General features: G+C 27.0%; 1 protein-coding gene across 3 annotated transcripts in view; it reads left to right on the top strand.

Moving 5' to 3' along the window:
- Positions 1–18,546, top strand: part of LOC129606173 (protein slit-like) — a 178,638-nt gene that overhangs the window by 145,492 nt on the left and 14,600 nt on the right. For 2 of the 3 annotated variants that reach the window (XM_055516308.1, XM_055516310.1), the window contains 3 exons: positions 13,926–13,997; positions 15,731–15,802; positions 18,262–18,333. In XM_055516308.1, coding sequence (XP_055372283.1) covers positions 13,926–13,997; positions 15,731–15,802; positions 18,262–18,333 — 216 coding nt within the window. The remainder of the gene's footprint in view (positions 1–13,925; positions 13,998–15,730; positions 15,803–18,261; positions 18,334–18,546) is intronic. The other variant, XM_055516311.1, reaches the window with a different exon arrangement.

Raw genomic sequence — 18,546 nt, 5'->3', positions numbered from 1 at the left:
CAAAAACCTAAAATCTCTCCGACGTAAAAGGCCAATTCCAAAGATCTGACTTTTTCCTAAAGTTGATCAAATAGTATCATACTCAAAGAATACTTAGATATAAATTGAAATCTCGATACACAATATACATTGCGGTCGGTTATGCACAGACCACATCAGATTGTTTTCACAATAATTTGGTATACATTTGCAGTTCTACTGATGAAAACGTCTTTAACCCATTTTTCAAAAACCTCTAAAGATAATCATTAAGATACTAAAGATAATCATTCAACAATCAATTGAGTGGAACTCGTCGTTGTACATCGCCTTTGTTGACTATGGTGTTCCCTAACAAATAGAGGAAATCCTCAAAAAATATAAGTATAATAAGAGCAAAATATGAAGATGCGGAATCGGCAGTGCTTTATCAGGGACGCCTGAGCGACAAAATAGAGCTGCGAACAGGAGTCGAACAGGGCTGCTCATTTTCCTCCATTCTGTTCAAGGTGATGCTTTATAAATGCCTTATTCTAAAAAAAAAAGTATGATGTACTATATAAATATTCACTTTTTGCGTTATCCTTTCCCAAAGAATAGTAATATACTATTATAATATACTAAAACTAATAAAAGAGTTTTTTTCTATCTATCTCTGCTATACTCTTTCTATTTATCTGCACAGCTATTTACACTACGTCTTGAGGTTAGTACATTGTTCCGTTTTTTATACCCTGCACTTCGTGAAGGGTATGTTAACTTTGGTATGGAGTTTGTAACTACTTGAAGGAGTCATCTGCGGTATGGACATATATATATATTCTTGCTCAGCGTAAAATTCTGCGTCGATTTAGACATGTCCGTCCGTCCGTCCGTCCGATCGCACGATAACTCAAAAACGAATAATGCAATCGACACCAAACTTTCATAAGTTTTTTCTTTTGTGCCAAGGACGCACCCTATTGTTATTGGACTAAGTCGGACAACAGGTTCGGGTAGCTGCCATACAACTCCAAAAGTTTATTTTAAATATTTCAAAAACTAATAAAACTATAAATATAAAATTTTGTATATGTGTGTCCAGTTATATTCTACACATGCTTTAAAAATTATAATGGGATAGCTGCACCGGTTCGGGTGGCTGCCATACAACTCCAACGCCAAATTTTTTATATTCGGCAAAATAATAAAGTCAGATTCATGAAACTTGGCAGTCATGTGTCCAATTATAGGTCAAATATATTTCTGAAGTTTTAGAGGAATTGCTTGACAGGTTCGGGTATCTGCCATACAACTCCAGAAGCTAATTTTAAATATTTGAAAAAATAATAAAGTCAAATTCATGAAACTTGGCAGTCATGTGTCCAATTACGGGTCAAATATATTTCTGAAGTTTTGGTGGAATTGCTTGACAGGTTCGAGTAGCTCCCATACAAGTCTAAAAGCTTATTTTAAATATTTGGAAAAATAATAAAGTCAAATTCATGAAACTTGGCAGTCGTGTGTCCAATTATAGGTCAAACATATTTCTAAAGTTTTGGTGGGATTGCTTGACAGGTTCGAGTAGCTCCCATACAAGTCTAGAAGCTTATTCTTAATATTTGGAAAAATAATAAAGTCAGATTCATGAAACTTGGCAGTTGTGTGTCCGATTATAGATCAGATATATTTGTGAAGTTTTGATGCAATTGCTTGACAGGTTCGAGTAGCCCCCATACAAGTCTAAAAGCTTACTTTAAATATTTGGAAAAATAATAAAGTCAGATTCATGAAACTTGGCAGTCGGATGTCCAATTATAGGTCAGACATGTCCGTGAAGTTTCTATAGAATGATTTCACAGGTTCGAGTAATTGCTATACAATAACGAAAGGTGCAGGGTATAATTCAATCGGTTTATACCGATTGAAACGTTTTTACTTGTTATTATTATATTTTAGTTTATTACACTTTTTTATTCACATTTAAGAATATAAGCACAAATAATGTGTAATTTTTCCGTTTGGATATATTTTAATCAGAATATTTTTAAACAAAATAACTTAGAACGCAAATTATTAGCATTCTATTTCACAATATCAAGTGTGTTACATTGACCAATTAAGCTAAAATGCCTAAACTGTGCAAAAAGTTTGACGACATCACATGTATGTAGCTGCTTATAATTTTAATTATCGTAAAAGAGTATTAACGGTTTTAATTCAGAAGAGTATGTATCGGTTTATTGATCACACATATCTTATTTTTTCTTTTTCCAAATTTTATATTACAACTTTTCATCACAAATTTTTTAAAATTTTTGAGTTTGACAACAGCAAAATAATGATTTGAAATTATGAATTGAGAATTTTAAAATCTAAACAAAATAATTGGAAAATATTATTTCCGTTATGAAAACTGAGAAACTTCTTTTTGCAAAATTCCCATCAAATTAGTTATTGCTATTTTTAAATGTTGAAAATTAATTGGTTTTGGAAAAAGTGTTGAGTTTCGCTGCTTTTGGACAGTTTTGCTAAAATATATTTATAGTCCTCTTCTGGTTTAAGGGGTCAAAAATAACAAATTCGTAACTCAATTCATTTAAAGTTCAAATTATTTTAAACTTCATAAGGAAAATTTCACTTTTCATTTTATATTCTCTTTGCTATAAATTCAGTGAGGGGGCATAAAAATTTAAGTTAGGCAAATGAAGTATAACGTTCCCCATAAAAAATACTATTTACCACTCCCCTGTCCCCACATTGTTATATTTTCTCACTGCATATTTTAATCATAAAAACAAGAAAATAAATCTGCAATATAAAATGTATTACTTTTGGATTCTTTTTTTTCCGTGTTTATAATCCATAAACGAATAAACCATTTAATAAAAAAGGGATGAGTGAACAAGAAAAAAACTTAAGCAAATATAAAGCTTGAAACAAAAATTGTTTTTCTTTCCAATTCAGTGTGTGCCTTCAAGGTCTGATGAGCGATGTGATGAGATTTTACGTTATTTATATACACACAAATATGATATTAAACGAATGAATTGAAATTGAAGCTACACATATCTATATGTATATGTATGTTTGTAAAAAATAAAAACTTAAAATATTTCAATATACCTACTTGCGTTAAGAAAAGCACGTCACTTTGTTGTATACGTATTAGATTATGCACTTATATATATAAAGGTACATACTTATAAGCAATACCAAATCCCTTTGATACATATTCCATTCAAAATTTTTTCTTTAACTAGGTAAGAATCTGTCATGTATGTGATTATTATGCTTACGGCAAAATTAGGTCTTAAAAATATTCTTTAAGAATTACTGTCTTTTGTTTTAGTTTGTGTTTTTAGGACTTATTTTCATTTCTTTTCTTTAATATTGCTACTTACCACAGACACATACATATGTGAATATACTCACAGACATGTATTCATAATTACCGACCGCATTGGGTATACAATAAGGTAGGCGATGTCATGGCAACAAATTTTGCTTATCGAGTTTTCAGTGGGAACGCACTTCTCCGCCGAAAGGTAGTGTAAATAGACTATTTTTAGCAACCTGTCGGTCTGTCGGCCTATGTGTGCACGCGTGTATCTCAAGTTAGGCTGAACCGATTTTGATGAAATTTTATATGTAAGTTTATTTCGACTATCGCACATATTGATCAACTTTTGGGATGTATCAGACCTCAGGAACTGGACTTTTTAACAGGCCTGTTTTACATTCTTGATCATTTTGAAAAAAATATTCAACAGATTTACCTGAAATTTCGTATATAAGTTTCATTCGACCGTACGCAAAACTTGCTATAGCATTTGCAAGAATTCAAATGTCAGTAACTGGACATTTACTACGGGTTAAATATACATTTTTGCATGTATAACGAAAAATAATCAACCTAATTTTTGTAATGGTTTGGAAAAGTCCTTAAAATTGTAAAGAAGTGTTTAAAACTTTAAATTATTTTCATAATTTTCTGGAATACTTTTACTAATTTAGACAATATATTATTTATAGCGGTCGATTATGTGTTGGCCACATCAGATTTTTTTTTATTATTTTGTATTTATTTTTTATTTTATGTTTATAGGTTTACGAAATAAATCCTAAGAGAGAAATCTTCGAAATAGGCTGAAGAAATGTTTTAATAGTGTTGAAAGGGTATAAAATGATAAAATTTACTTTTATAATATTTTGTTTTCTTATTTTTAAAAGGATAATTTCTAAATTATAAAATGAGAAAGGCTGAAAAAAAAAACCAAGTAAAATACAAAAGAGAGGATAAAAAGATTCATTCCACTAGGAATAATTATTGTTGATTGATTTTGTTCGTAAAAATCATTAGTATGGATTGTTTATTTGGAACCTGGTTGCTGTAAAAACAACAAAAGAAATTTAGCATGACATAATTTATAAGGGTTAAAAGTTATAATTTTTTCAACAAAAAAAAAGGCATATTGTATAAGCACAGTGCTGGAAGAGGTTTCATTCGAAAAAGCACCAAGCATGAAACAGCCTTTGTGAACGACACCTTCCATCAAACCGCAATGAAATTCAAATTAAAAATAAAATAAATGAACCATAACTACAAATCCTGAATAATCTTAAATTAACTTTTATTTCGAACTCGTTTTTTCCGAAATTTTCAAAATTTTTCCCAAAAGCTTAATTTATAAAAAGTTTTTTTTCCCCAACTTATTTCATTGAAACTACCGAAATTTTCTCCTTCTTAGAAAGAACATTCGACCATTCCGTTAATGTTTCTTCTTATTTTTTTTTACCGACGGCATTGTGTGTACAATAGGTAGGTTATGTGATGGCAAAAAATTTTACATATCGCGTTTTTGGTGAGAACGCACTTCTCCGTGGTAAGGAAGTGTAAATAAACTATTTTTAGCAACCTATCGGTCTGTAAGGGCACGCGTGTATCTCACGTTCGGCTGAACCGATTTTGATGAAATTTTATATGTAAGTTTATTTCGACTGTGGCACGGATTGGTCAACTTTTGGGATATATCAGGCCTCGAGAACTGCATTTTTTAGCGGGCCTGTTTTACATTTTTGCCCATTACGAAGAAAATATTGAACAGTTTTACTTAAAATTTCATATATTACCTTCGCTCGACCCCCCGCGAAACCTCCTAACTTTTGGAAGAAATCAGGCGTCAGCAACTGGACGTTTAAAATAATCAACCGATATCATTGAAATTTAATATTTAAATTCGAGGTATTAAAGCAATGAATCTATAAATATTTTGAAAAGATCAGGGCTCGGAAACTGATCTGGGGGCCGATTTTACACTTTCTACCCCATCTACGAAACGAATTGACAAAATTTCTTGAAATTTAATATTTGAGTTCTGGTTGTTACCAGAAGTCACTGAGGAACTTTTCGTATAATTCGGACAGCACAAAATGAAATTCCCCTTAGAGCCAAAATCAAATTTTTCTGTATGTTAATTAAACTTATTAGTCTCCTTAAAATTGTAAAGAAGTGTTTAAAACTTATTGTCATAGTCTTCTGGAATAGTTTAACTAGTTTTACTTTTTTTTATAACAATTACGTACATCTTACGGAAACCTATTTACAAAGTAATGTTAACTGTAGAAAACAAATAACAATTTCACTACAAATCTAATTTTTAATAATTGTACCAATGTTGTAATGATTATATAATTTCAATTTCATAAACTTCAATAAACTGTTATTTTAGTGAAGATTATTTCAAAACAAAGGCAGTATACGGCAATTTGTTGAGAAGTAGTGTTGGATATGTCGTTATCCTTTTTTCCTTAACGGTTCTGTTGTGCTTTGTCAAATAAATACATTTTCTTAGTTATTATAAATTTAATTACGAATTTGTTTTCAAATTAAAAAGGGACTTGTTTGCAGAAGGGTTGCCATAAATTAATCATAAATTTATTTTTAATGACTTTTCAACAAATAATTTTTGTGGTAATATTTTTGAAGATTGTTACTCTCAATATTGTAATTTTTTATCATCATTAACGAAGTACTATGAAAATTTTAAAATTTTATATTAAGTGATATTTGAGCGCTTTGTCTAAAAATTCCTCAAATTGTAGTATTAGTAGTATACAAAGAAAAGGTAGGATTTTATTGGGAAATTTATTAAGTAAATAAAACAGTCGTTTACATTAAAATTATAATTAAAAAACTATCACCTTAAAGCCTGTTAAATAAAAAAATTGTAAAAAAACATATAATTAAATTAAATAAAAAATTTGGCATCAAACATTTTACCATCAAAAATTTAGCTATCGTAGAGAACAAATTAACAATAAATTAACTCGTTGGATTATTTTTTAGAATTAGAATATTCTAACTCTCAGAAAAAAAACTAATTCGTTCTATTTAAAGAAATAATGATATTGTGAAAATGTGGGATTTTAGTGTGGCAGTATTTCTATTCCTCAATGCGAAGTTCTATACGCGTCAACACAATGTTGAAGTTATATGTCATTTGATTTCTTTTTTATTTACCTATTATTACAATAATTTACTGGGACTGCATATAGGACAAAATCCTTTATGTAAAGTCTAAATCTGCTTTTATTAACAATTTTAATTTATTTAATAGACAAATTTCATTACTTTCGTCATATTAAAATTTATGTGTTTTATTAAACTTTGTTAATGCGAATTGATTGCTCATTTTATTCACATTGTGCATGTGTTAAAGTAAATGCACAAAATTAATGTTGCAGGGGTACACAAGCGTATTAACCATAAAGGAAAATAAGTATATTATTATAATATATAACCACTTATAGTTTGTTTCGAATTTATTACGCAACATGCACATTGTATTTATATTTTCAGGTGCAATCTTTAAAATATACGATAGGGTAGACAACTGTCAGTTATAAAACGTAAAAAGCAAACAGATTTACTAAACTACCCAATAAAGAGAAGCCGTTTATTTGAATTTGACCTTTTTCGTACAATAATTAACTAAAGAAATAAATTAAGATAACTTAGGTAATCTCGCCACTGTTGCATACATTTTAAACAATTTGAAAATTCGTATCACTTTATATTAACATTATAATATATAATATATATCATAATATATTAATATTACTTTGAATTGATAGACTAGTACAAAATTTTGACTTTTTACATATGCATACGAGGGGTGGGTTATGCACACGTAATGTGCATTGTAAGTATGGTCCATTTTTAGTAACATAGTTAAGGCACGTGCCATATTTAATTAATGAAATACAATTGTTACTCTTGTATATCGAATATTATAATATGTGTCTTTATTTGAAATATGAATCATTTCATAATATTTATCCAAATTATATATAATACTCGTATTATATATAATTTTTGCATACATATAAAGACAATGCGGATATTAAAATAATTAAAAAAACGTATATCTAAATTGATTATAAACCATTTCGAAGATCATATTCTGCTCTGGAAATAAAATATTTGATAACTCGTACTATTTTTATTCAAAGTAGAAATAATTTTTCTTTCACGTATTTCAATACATCTTATAGTTAAACGCGCTAAAGTCATTTCAATTACATAGATAAAGTAAAACTAAAAGGAATTTGATATATATAGCAATTTCGTCGATAATTCAGTTTTGATATATGAATGATGTAGTAAAAGTATATGTATATATACTTATATATATAGCTATTGGCAATAACTGAATAAAGAATGAAGATTTTGATGGACACAAGTTTATTGGTATTCAAATAAAAACATTACCAAATGAGAAAACATTTATTTGTAATGTGCTATAAAAATTTCCCAATTCACCGGAAAAGATTTTGAATTTGGCTACAAAATATATGCAAAATTATTTTAACCCATTCAAAAACAATAAATTCGACACTAATTTTGATTCTACAGCGAACTTAACTTTAATATATGACATTGTAAAAGGTTTGAGAACTCCATAACAGCTCGTGAAAACGTGTCACTTTCGGAACGTGAATATGCACAAATGTGGCAAGTCAGCTGCTGAATCCCCATTACTGCCTGAATATGCACGTCATATTATTGGAAATAAAAAACTATGAAAATTGTTGAGGTCTAGAATTACGTTAAACGATACAGAAATTAAAAACCAAACAATATATTAATATTTTTTTTTTTATATATAAAAAGAGGGTTTTACTTAAAAATGTTTCCCTAAATTTAAAAATCATGTTTAAATATGAACATTATGTTGTTTATTACTCAGTATTTTATATTTTTATTTTCCTTTCTTTTTATATTTTATAAACCGGAGTTGTTTATTTTTAAATTATTAAAATATATACTTACGGTATACATATGTATATAAAAAATATTAAGGGTTTCATTTTTGGTATTGCATATTTACATATAAATTAACACACTTTCGTGTTTATGATATCAAAAAAAATGTAATAGAAGGGGTGGCTGTTCTTCTCTTAGTGTGTTTTTTTTTGTTTTGGTTACATTGGTACACAATGCCCTGATTTGTTGTTGTTACCTAATTATAATAAAGGATTAATTAAATTTTAAGATAATAGATATAAAATTATATTAAAATTTATGTTATTACAAATAATGATACATTAACTAGGACATTTAATCAATATTATTTATTAAGGTTTTTCTTCCATATACAAGGTGTCTCGTATCAAAATGCACTGCTATATACCATTGTATACACTTAGCTTAAAGACAATTTCGAATGATTTATTTTTTTTTTGAAATTTTAAATATAACTCCGTGCGTGTGTAAGACAAGTGCATTATTAAATATGATTTGAAACTCCCAGAATAAGAGGTTTCCAATGAATATGTTCATTGACTATAATGTATTCAGATTTGGGAATCAAATAACAATTTGGGAAGTTAGTTTTCTAGGTGACATAACATTGAAGCTTTCTCCAATTTCAGCACAGCTGGCGAGCGAGCAAAAATAGAGTACTACAAATCTTATTTTATACAAAATTTTTTTCTTCAATGACTTACAAAAATGTACAACAGTCGTTCAAAAAGATGTCTCTCTTCTGTTATGGAAATATTCAACTTAACCACCGAGTTTTCCTCACATTTGCAAAAATTAATGGCCCGGAGAATATCGAAATCGAAAAAATCGAAAAAAAGGAATATTGTTGTATAATATTATTGAATCCGAGCCCTGATCTTTACAAAAAATCTATAGATTCATATCTATATTAAATTTCAAGGAAATTGGTTGATTATTTCTCTTTATATACACAAAAAAGTAAAATTGGGCCGCAAACAGGTCCAGTTCCAGACGTCTGATATAACCCAAAAATAAATCCGTGCCATAGCCAAAATAAACGTACATATGAAATTTCATCAAAATCGGTTCAGGCCAACTTGAGATGCATATACATACCAACAGGCTGACAGATAGACTTCTCCCTAAAAGTTTTTTAGGACAGAGAAACAGAAACAAAATAGCTTATATAACTGCCTAAAGCATTTTAATGAATTACCAAGTGAATTGAGAGAAATGGGCAACCTTTGTACTTTCACTTCAAGAAAATAATCGAACGAATTATTTTTAATAATTGAATACTTATGCTTATAAAATAAATATTATAAAAATACTTTCTATAATAACAGAAAATTTTTATTGAGTTCATATATATTTCATTACCTTATGTTATACTTTTCGATGTATTACTGATTATTATTTTATATGTTTTAATTTTATATTTTTCAAATTAAACCTTTAATGGGGATAATTAATATAATGTTAAATTTTAATTGTAAATTTATGTGGCCAGGCGGCTTTTGAGCTGGGGCCAGGGGAAGAAACTGAATAAAGAAAAAAATTAATCAACAATTTGTGCTTGCTAAGAAAGTTTGTTCAATTAATGATTACCCGCAAACATAATTGAATTAGTTAATTAGTTTTCAAAATAAATTTTATGTTAAATGTACTTATATGAAAACAGAATAAAGGAAAGTAAATTGAGGAATACTCAATACACCGAATTCAAGACTTCTGCAGACAATAGAAAGTTAGGTCGCAATAATATCTCTTATTGCAAATTTTTAATTCTTAAATGAACATATAGAACCATCAGCTACACCAAAATTTTATGGACCTAATTATAAAATTAGGGAAGTTAATTTTATAAAATAAACTGATTATTTGAACTTGTAAATTACTTATTAATTTTCCAGTTGTAAGGAAAAAAAATTTTCAACAATCATTTTATTGGTTACATAACAATTAAATATTTATTACTCTATGATGAGGGCTGCTTTGATACATACATATTCACATATGTAGCAAAAAAAAACTTTAAGTTCGCCTTTAATTTTTTTGTACATGTTAAACAAAAGTCTCATTGGACACAATTTTTACTTTTTAATTGTTACAAATCTTTTTCCAGAAATTCGTATATATACTCATTATATACAGGGTGATTCTGAAAGGTATAAAACAACATACACCATTCATTAGAGGATCGAAAATGGGTAACACATTTGTTCCGGACTGGGTGCTAAACCTCAAGAGTTTCCGAGTTCCAGGGATTTTAACGAATTTTCACGAAATTTTTACTTATCCCAGTATTTTTTATTATAACTTCCGTTCCGAAAAAGATAGGAACTTTAAACAAACAGTTTCTGAAAGGCCTAGTAAGAGTTAAATTTGTTATGCTGTTTGATTTTGTATTTTATGTACCTTCGGAATACCAAGCATTCGAACTCTACGTAAAATCAAATTTTTCACTTATTTGATTTTCCCGTTTTTTTAACCAGAGAAATTCGTAAGAAAGATAAATTCGTAATTTGAAACCTTGAAATTATTTTTATAGAATTGTTCTCAGCTGCTTAAGCTCCAATTTAAGTACTGGAACATTAAAAAAAATTATGGTACATTAGACTAATACATGTTGTTGTATACCTTTCTTAATCACCCAGTATATATAATATATACATATATACATATTTTTATAATTAATAATTTCTTGCTTTGATATTAACATCAATTCTAATTTTATGCCCCCTTCTTTATGTCTCCTTCTTTTCATACTGTGTTTAAATTGTTCGTTCATCAATTTGGTTGGATTTTCCAGATTTTTTTTGCTTATATCAGCTATAAATATTAATATTCAATTTACATTCATATATGAGCTCTTCATAAATAATTCAAAACATATACCATCCATTTAATCATTCTAGATTACAAATCATTTAACGATATATTATAATATATATGAAATGTTATACTTACAAAATATCTTTATTATTTTTATTGTATCGAGTATATTTTATGAATAATTTATCTAAATAATTAATATTTCTAATACTCATATTTGTTATTTAAGGCATCTATGTAAATGTACAAACTGTGTAAATGTGTTTTCTACAATCTTTGGTTGATTTCTTATTGAGGTTGTTCGCAAACTACGTACGGAAGTTTTACCTTTATTCAACATCCTTTTCACGAAAAAGTCTAAATCACCCGAGAAAAAATTTCTCGTTCCAGTATAAAATACGATTCCTAACAAAGTGTTATTTTTCTTTTCTCTCTACAAAACCTTTAAGTAAAATATGAAAAGCTTCTAAAAAGAAAACGAAAAACATTTACAAAAAAATAAAATTTTTTTTATTACAAATCTGAGAAAATTATTAATTTTTTTCCATAATACACTTATTTATTTTTATAATAAAAAGTGTAGCAAAAGATTATTTCCCTTTGCCATGGTGTTTTATTATCAATAGAATCGTCTAACTGTCTAACACCTTCTTCTTAAAGGCAAAAAAAATGTTGCTTTTAGTGTGCAAACTGCGTATTTATAAAACAAAAATAAAACAAAAACGAATTTCTGTATTAAAACAAAAAAAATTCATTTGTAATGGGTTGTTGAATCTACAACATTGAACCTTATAATGTCTTATCCCCAAAAACTAGATTCTCTTTTTAAAATCAAATCACGCTTATTATTATTGTTTTGCTTTTATTTGTTTTCTTTATGCTTGCTTTTCCACCCCATATTATTCTTATATGCTATGTGCGTATACATATACACATGAACATAAATGTACACGGCTTAGTTATTTATGTGTACTCGACCCTTTTTAATAGACTCTTCCTTCGACTTCGAATTTATAAAATAAAAAGTATATAATTCCAAAATATTAACTTGAAAGCCCATACATCTGTAAATGTGTAATGTGTATGTGTAAATGTGTATGTATGTGCATGTTGCACTTGCAATATATTTGTTTGGATATATAAATGTGTAATATTTATTAATATAATATGTATATATACATGTATATATTCACGAAGTAAATCTCGATTTGTGCTCATTTATTATCATTATTCTACAACAGTTATATTCTCCTTTTAGAAAGATGTATTTCCTTTTTGTGTTTAAACAATATCCACGCACCTGTGGTATAGAGTGAAACAGTTTAAATCAACTTAAGATAGGTTCAATTTCAATTAAGTTATAAAATGGTGTAAAATGAGAAAGAGATGGAAACCTGAACATTGTTCATTCATCGTAACAATGAAACCAAAACGTTGTCCATGACAATGAATGGAGGTTTGATTTCCCTTCCATTTGCCCAAAATTGTCAAAATTATATTATACACAAGCACTTCCATTTCTAATTCTGTGTACCAAAATATTTGCTTTTTCTATAGCAAATATTATACTTTATACTTTAACTATAAACTTTTTTAGTCGATCAATTAAAATCCTTAAACTATTTACTGAATATTTGTTATACCGAATTTCTCCTTATTACCACAGATATGTTATATATGTATGTTAATAAAGTAAATTGAAAAAGTTCAAAGTGTCTTATATAATATTATTATGGTACATATTTTATATAAGTATATAGTTAGAACGTTTGAAGAAATTCCAATCTCCGTTTATAAAAATTAATAAACAAGCGGAGAGAGGATGTTTGCGATATGGTTAGAGACAGACACTTTGTGCTCGTATATGTTCGATGGGAAGACTTTATAAGATGTTTTATACGCGAAAAATTCGTATATGCTATATAATTTATTCCTTTTTACTTTATTCCTCTTTTTATGTTCTACGATATCGTGTATTACTTCCCTAGCTTCTTAAATGTTTCAAAATTCTATAGAGCATAATAATAATTTTTATGTTATGTGCAGATATAACAATACATAACAGTATTGTATTAACCAGATATAAGTACGTATACACAACAAAAAAAAAAATTACTAAACCATTAGGCTAATACATAACTTCAATAAAAATTAATCCAAAAATAACAGAAATAAGAAATTAGTTGGTACTATTAATATTTTGTACTCTGTTTGTTGTGGTTGGGTGTCGTAGAATATTGATTTTAAAATTGATGAACATAGTAATGGCTTAGTAATAACACTAATCCTAATCGTATCATAACTATAGAGAAGCACTGCGATATTTAAGAATTTACGTTCCAAGATTTTTTTAGTTTATATTTTATGTACTTAAAAATATTTTCAAACCGTCATATTTTGATATTTGTTAAATACAGCTGTGAAATATTTATTTCAAGAAATGTTATGCCAGTATATAACGAAGTGCAATTTCAAACGCAATATGCAAATGCATATAAGTTTTTATTGACATTATGGGTGACTGCAAAACTAAGCTCAGCTTAATTGAACGGAACTTATTGTATAAGATCCACATGCTTATTACTTCACTAACCACCTAAAGCAAACAGTTCTAGTGTTTATCTATTAACTGTCCTCCTTATTCTCGTTTATAATATAGATATCACATGACTTTTGGTATTAATATACTCCCATATTTAACTAAAATGTGTGTCTCCCATAGTGACTAAAATGGGCAATTATCAATTTTAAATTAAAGAAGTAGCAAATTATAGTAAATTCCCTAATATAATAATTTTTATATACAATTTATTTTAATTAAATTTTGTTTTTCTAATTACAGAGATCTTAGCGGAAATAATATTACAATAATATTTGATTCGGATTTTCAACATTTATCTAGATTGAGAGTACTGTAAGTATTGTAAATTTATGATGTGGCTTTTTAGCACTTTTCCAAAAAAAATTTTTGAAAAAAGTGCTTATTAGTTTCACTCTGTCCGTCCGTCCGTCCGTCTGTCCGTGTGTCTGTTTACAAAACTTCTACACCCTTGAAGATAGGAATCTGAAACTTAATACGTACATAGATCTTTACTAGAAACTAATTTTCGTAGAACATAATGTTTACCTATCTCCCCCCCCCCCCCCCCCTTCTGAAAGTTATACCACCGCAAAACCCTAAAAATACCATTTATTAAACTATTTACTGTAGTGTAACCATATGCATTTTTTTAATTTTTCAAACGCAGAAATATATTGACTGGCTTCCTTTATCGCGGCATACTATACTCGAATTTTAGAAAAATAAAATGGTCGTTAAAATGTACCGTTATCTAAAAGCAGTTTTTTTCAAGTTGTTGATCACGTTTTTTTTCAACACCCTACGTTGTAGGAGCCTGAAATTCTGTTAGACACTTTAGAAAATTTTACATCTGTTAGACACTAATAAATAGTTCATTTCGTTAAAAGAAAATTTTTTTCCACATCCACCTCCTCTCAAGTTGAAATCGTCACTTGAAATTTGTAAAATTTGAATTTTTGACGCCTTATACTTGCAAAACCGCAAGCTTTTTCAAATTTCTATAAACGCAAAAAGGTAACGGTAAATTCCATGACATTAAAAAATATAAATAAAAATAATTTTAATGGTGTGGTAGGTATACATAGATTGTATTTAAAAGAAGTATTTTCACTTGTTGAAGGGAAAAGTGGTACAATACAAACCATTGGTTTGACTCAACTTTATTAGTTTTATATTCTTCTTTGTAGAATTTGAAAAGTTATTAAATTGATATCAATTTTGTATAAAGAAGGAAGACTCATGTTTTGAGCTATATGTTTTCCATTATAATCAGCTTAACCCATAATTCATATTCGACAATTCGCTTCAGGTTCAATATTTAACTTCAGTTTCTACTTTTGTGCACATGAAGTGTGCAATGTTTAAAAACTTAAATTTTACAATTTTTTTCTTAAAACAGGAATTAAAAATTTTTTTTGTGCACTAAAATTTTTGCGGTAAAAATGAATACTTCTAAATCAAAACATTGTAAAATATTTTTCTTATACCTAAACTTGTATCGGCACAAAAATTTTCTAAATTTTAACTCTGTTCAAACTTTACAATATTACAATAATGTACTTTATACAAGGGAAGCGACTGCTTTTATATTTACAAGGCTTTCTTTACATTTCAAACTTCTACTTTACCCACTAACATCTAAACTAACCAAATTTACACTACTAAAATTTAGATATTCTTAAACAAATATTCGTTTAAAATTTTATACTTCAAAAATATTCGTTACAATATAATCAAAAATGGTATTTTTAGAACTTTGAAGAGTTATAACTTTCAGAGGGAGAGATAGGTAAATATTTTCTTGTTGGGAGATGAGTGTCTAGTAAAGATCTATTTATATGTAAAATTTCAGAGGTTTATCTTAAAGGGGGTAAAAGTTTTGTAAAAAGGTGCACGGATGAACAGACGGACTGTTGACAGAGTGACATTAACCGTTTTTCTTTAAATTTTTTGGAATAATCGAACTTATTAAAAATATTAAGAATACAAATTTTAAAATTTTCGCGTAAAAAACTTTTTATTAATATTTTAGTCCCAAAAAAAAATAATTGTTTTTTTATTTTCAGGCAAATAACAGACAACGAAATTCATACAATCGAGAAGGGTGCAATGAATGAGTTAACCTCCTTAGTGAGATTGTGAGTTTTTCGCAATTTTAAAATTGTTTTTAATTCTTTCTGTTTTCTGTTATTTTTAACATTTTTAATTTGGAAGTTTTTATTTCATTTCAAATATTATATACTTATACGGTATTCCCATCAATCTCATGAATGTTATGTATAGTATTTTTTAATTCATTATTGCATAATAAATGATAAAATGCAAACAAAAATTTAATTGATAGAAAATGTAAGAAATCACTATAAATACTTTACAACAATTTTCAATTATGTTTTGTTTTTTAAAATTTATTTTTTTAAGAATTGCAATATTGATTATAATTTTGTTTTAAGCTCTAAATTTTTAAAAATTTCCCAAAAAGTATAATTAAAATTTCTAAAAGTTCATGCTGTATTAATTTTTCCGTTAAATTATTTTTATTTTCAATAATTTCTCGTTCTTCTTTTTATAATTTGTGGATAGTTAATTAAAATTTTTTAATTTTCACTTTAATTTCCTAAAAGTTTTTAAATTTTCATAGATTTCTAAATATGATTTGGTTTTTAACGAAAATTATTTAATTTACCATTAGTTCGTTAATCTATTAAGCGCCGTTATGTTTTAACCTTAATTGATTAACACTTTTGCCTAATATGTTTTGTATTAACATTTAAATGTTGAAATAATTTATACTTATTTAATTATTTTACTTATCTGTAAAAAACTAATTCTAGATTTATTAGAATAATTAATTTTTTTTAGTTTTAATATCTTTTTTGCATTTAAAATAATTAATATGTAAGTAAATAAGTATGCGTAACAGAATCCATTTATAGGAAATAACGTAATTTATGAACTTTGCCGAAAATATTTAGAAAGTTTTAAAATTCCTACAAATTAAATTTTAAAATTACATTCATATATAATTTGAAAACTTTCTTCAACATAAATTTTGAAGTTTTATTTTCTATTCTAAATAAAAATGTAGCGCGGGATATAAGGAACGAAAAATAAGAAACTTTAAAAGAATTTTTGAAAATGTCTACAAGTGTGTTAACTGTCAAATATTCCCAAGGTTTTAAATCTTTTAAGATATTTATAATATTAAAGATACTTTTCATTTTTTTAACTCTTACAAATAAAAAGTAAATTAACTAGGTAAATGCATACATATAGGTAGTATGTACATACATTTACAAGGAAAACTCTTAAAATAAAAAATAACTTGAAAATTGATCGATAAAAACACTTAATTATTGATAATTTTCATTAAACAAATAAAAACAAAAAAAACTACAGTATGGCTATAAATGGATTCTTCGTTTTACATACTCACATTTGTTTTTGATTATAGTTTACGATTATATTGTCAGTTTTTGAAAAGTAAAAAACATATCTGTATAAGATTCTGTCATATTTAAAGTTCCTCTATGAATTGCCACCTAGAAAAATAAAAAAGTTGTTTGTTGCCGGTTGGCATTTTCTAATTATTTCTTAATACATATTACGCGATTGCAGTTTAATCTAATTTAACACTTCTGATTAGTTAGTTTTAAAAGGTATGGAAATGAATGACCAATATGAACAAGTATGTACTTACATTTATATATAAAATAGTGTCAAAAATGTGCCATTTATTGGTTTAATTTAAAATCATTATTTAGCACCTCTTTTTTCGAACTCAAATTCAGAAGAATACAAATATCGAGTTCGAGCATTTTCGTCAAAAAAATACGTCGCTTTACTCCAATAATTGATATATAACTTATTAGTTATTATTGTTCTAATAATATATAAAACCTAAAATGATAACTCAAAAGTTTGAATATATCATGTATAAATGTTAGCTACTTTGTACACGCTCCTCGGAAAATATTAAGTTGCTACCAAAAAACTAAATCTGTCGATTTGAAAATTTCAAATTCAGTCGATAAAAGTGTTTTTATTACTAATAATTTCTGAACATCTGCTGACTTGAAGTCGTATGGAAACTACTCACTAGTTCCATCTAATCCATATTTAATAGATTTCGCGTCATAACTAATAAAAGCGATTTTTTAAAAGTTGATAATTTGATGGGAAATTATTTGGTTGTCGCTGGTACAAGTAGATCGATATGCGGATAGAGGAATCTCCGTTTGTAAATTTAAAACATTATGCATAAATTTATTTCTTAACTCATCAAAACGTTAAAATATATCTTCGTATTTCGTCCAACAGATATCGTATGAATAGATTCTGCTGATAATGTAAAAATATCTAAATTCACACTTTCTAACAAAATATTTTTTATTTAAATGACAGAATTTTTTACATTTCTATTTTATTTTATTAATTTTGCTTTTTTTATTTGGTATTAAATAAAATGTGTGATTAAATTTTTTATCAAAAAAATATTTTTCTTTCTTTTTTTATTGTTTTTTTTGTTTGGTTTTTAAATACACAACAAAAATATAAAATATTTGAAATATATCAAAAACATTATGCATGTGAACAGACGATTGAACAACAATCGACTTAAGGAAATTCCTGAAAATTTTGTTACGAATTCAGCAAATCTTTTGCGATTGTAAGTAAATTTTAATAATTTTTTTTTTAATTTTTTTATGTTTTAAATGTTTCTTAAAATCTACATTGTTTACCAGTTCTTTACTTTTAATTTAATTTTAAATTTATATTTTTCTAATTTAATTAATTTTAAAATATTTTCTTTCAATGCATATTTTAGGAAATTTTTATTTTAAATTTTATATTTGATAAATTATGTAAAATTATGTATATA

Source organism: Condylostylus longicornis, unplaced genomic scaffold, assembly GCF_029603195.1.
Source record: "Condylostylus longicornis isolate FDR11 unplaced genomic scaffold, ASM2960319v2 ptg000018l, whole genome shotgun sequence".
Classification (NCBI taxonomy): domain Eukaryota; kingdom Metazoa; phylum Arthropoda; class Insecta; order Diptera; family Dolichopodidae; genus Condylostylus; species Condylostylus longicornis.
The sequence above is the reverse complement of the archived record's forward strand: the minus strand, read 5'-3'. Positions and strand labels throughout refer to the sequence as shown.